Source organism: Pygoscelis adeliae, unplaced genomic scaffold (assembly GCF_000699105.1).
Source record: "Pygoscelis adeliae isolate BGI_AS28 unplaced genomic scaffold, ASM69910v1 Scaffold243, whole genome shotgun sequence".
Classification (NCBI taxonomy): domain Eukaryota; kingdom Metazoa; phylum Chordata; class Aves; order Sphenisciformes; family Spheniscidae; genus Pygoscelis; species Pygoscelis adeliae.
Window position 1 is genome coordinate 38051 of NW_008824363.1, and position 2720 is coordinate 40770.

Below are 2720 nucleotides of genomic sequence, written 5' to 3' on the forward strand. Positions count from 1 at the left end.
GAGCATCCTTCCCCGCCTGCCCACGACTCAGCCCAAACCTCCCCGTCCCCCTGAAAGGCAGAGCTGCAGCCTAAAAGTGGGGAGTAGGGGCTTTTGTCCCCTTAAAGAAGGGGGGGGCAAAGGGAGGGGGCTCCATCCTGGGCTGCATGCCTGGCCAAGGGTTATTTGCTACCTGGATAACCAGCGCTGCGAGAGGCTCTCGCTGCCAGTCGCTCTCCCTGGGGGGGTCAAACCCCGGGTGTTCAGGCACTGCAGGAGCCAGCACAGCAGCTGAGGACAGCCAGCACCCCGGTTTCACTTTCCTACGCCCTGGGATGGAGCCAGATTTAAGAGGAGCTTGAAATATGGGGAGCACAAGCTCACTGCCGCTGCAGCACATCCAGTTAAAAAAGAAAAAAAGAAAAAAAAAGAAAAGCAGCTGCAGAGCTCCCTAGGGGAGGGGGTCCCAGGGGCTGCACGGGTGCAGGTGAGGGGTCCCGGGGCTCCGTGTGGACACAGGCTGGAGCTCCCAGCGGGTGGTTTGCTTGGGAACAGGGACCACTGGGTCCTGTCCTGGGTAATGTTGGAGCACAAAAGCTGCCTCCTCTCCGACCGTCCCCCCTCTGGAGGGCAGCTGGGCTGTCGGGCAGCGGGGGATGGACCCCATGAGCACGTCAGGTTCCGTTTCCAGCCTGTGCCTGGCACCCGGAGGTCCTGTTAGCCCTCCTGCAGCATGGAGATGCTTCCCAGTGCTGAGACTGTTTGTCCATCTGCAACCCAGGAATACACAGGAGTGGGGAAATTAATGTCACCGAGGGGGTGACAGGGGACACTGGCAGCACCTGCCAGCCCAACAAGCAACCCTGAGCTTTATTCACTAAATCAATCCTGTTAACATGGCAACCACTTCCATTTTAATTTGCACGGCCACATTCCACCATGCAATATCAAGATCTCAGGAAGATCAAAGAGGAAAAAAAAAAGGGAAAGAAAAAGAGCAGCTTCTGCCACAGACCTGCTCCCTGCAGACCCAGAGCCCGGCCCAGGGCAGGGTCTCAACACGTCAGAGCCCAGCCCGACCAGAGCCGGGCTGGGGTGGCCGCCGCCCTCGAGGCAGGAGAGGACGAGGGGCTGGGCAGGGGGTCAGGGACCTGGGACCACAGGGGCTGGGGCATCTCAGCTGGGTACGTCCACAGCATCCTCCTCCCTCAGGCATCACCATCCTGCCAGGGAAGGAAGCCACCCCGTGCCAAAAAAGCAAGCAGGTCCAAGGGGACAGCTGGGACCTCGCCCCCACCCTGACACTCCTTCCTTAGCATCTCTTCCCCCCTTTCTTCTTTTTCTCCTCGCTTTTCGCCTCCTTGGCCACTCTCTCCTCCTTCAGCTCCTTGTACCTCCACTTGGGTGGCTGCAGCAGGTTCTTGTCCTTCCCGTGCTGCCTCCACTCCCTCGGGCGGGCAGTCAGGCAGGAGGCTTTGCTCACTTCGATTTTCGGGATGGGCTCTCTGGGGAAGATGCTGTTCCCACGCCGCAGGGGCAGGAAGCTCAGGAGGCCACTGGCTGGCCAGTGTGGTGGTAGGAGCCGGATCTCCGACACAGCTTGACCGTTGCAAGAGGATGCACTGGTGCTGGGGCACGAGGTGGGTTCTGGCTCGACGTCCGGATCCAGCACATGCTGCCCGAGGATCTCTGGCACAGACAGCCTGTGCTTGCCCACCTCTGGGGGGCTGTCGGGGCAGATGGTTTGGCAAGCGGTGGCCACAAAGGGGCTGGCGAGGGAGGTGGTCATCCTCACCATGTGGTCCATCATGCCATCCTCCTTGTGGTCGTGGGGGAAGTTGAAGGTGAACATGGATCGGATCTTCTCCGACAGCCTCTTGCCCCTGGATTTGGGTCTCAGGGCTTTGGCCACCAGCTCAGCCAGGGCTGGCCACTCGGGCTGGTACTGGGTGCCAAACTGCTCCGCCCGCGGGCACCGCAGGAGGCGCCGGATCGGGCACCGCAGGAGGCTCCGGATCCGCATGGTTGTCTCAAAGCGGCCGGTGAAGGCTGCCCACTCCCTGGCCGTCTTCCCCTTGACGGGATCCACCGCTTGCAGGTCTGCTCCTGGAGGCACCGGGATTCACCTCAGCGTCCCACCCTGTCCCACCCCAGGGCACAGGGTGAGCAGCAGTGCCACCCCTTCCCAAAAAATCCCGGAAAGTCCCTGGGGAGATGCTCACCGGCCAGGAGCAGGGCAGCCACGCAGTCCTCCTCCCCCTGCATCGCGGCCTTCATCAGCGCCGTCAGGCCCCGGGGGTCTCGCTTGTCCACCTCAAGCGCGGGGTAGTAGTTGAGGAGGTAGTTGACGATGGTGATGTGTCCTTAACAGCCAGAGAGAAACTGCATTAGAGTTTCGACAGTTAACGAGTGATAACTCCTGATGCCTGTTGGAGAAAGTATTTAGCAACTGCATCTTGTGAGGACAAAGATGCAGAAACTTGGAGGGATCAGGACTGAAAGGGTTTGGGTTTATTTTGTTTTGGGTTTGGCTGTGCAGGGAACAGCGCTGGCACACCAGCTGCTTCAGCAGAGGATGCAGGAGAGAGTCCAAAAATGCAAAAAAAAATCATCAATTCCAGCAAGGATAAAGTGGGAATAAGGGGTGATCCCCACTTCGAGACCCTCCTTTCCCCTGCGGTTAATCAGGGCGGAGGGAGCCAGACTCTTCTGCCGTAAGGAGGAAAACCATCGTGACCGGA

At 59.7% G+C, this 2720-nt stretch overlaps 1 protein-coding gene across 1 annotated transcript in view; it reads right to left on the reverse strand.

Moving 5' to 3' along the window:
* Window positions 1-1291: 1291 nt before the first annotated feature.
* The window catches only part of ANKRD33 (ankyrin repeat domain 33), a 2537-nt gene continuing 1108 nt past the window's right edge, over window positions 1292-2720 (reverse strand). Inside the window, exons 3-4 of the mRNA XM_009319889.1 lie at window positions 2202-2342; window positions 1292-2085 (exon numbers count right to left, since the gene is read on the reverse strand). Of these exons, the coding sequence (XP_009318164.1) occupies window positions 1292-2085; window positions 2202-2342 (935 nt within the window). The remainder of the gene's footprint in view (window positions 2086-2201; window positions 2343-2720) is intronic.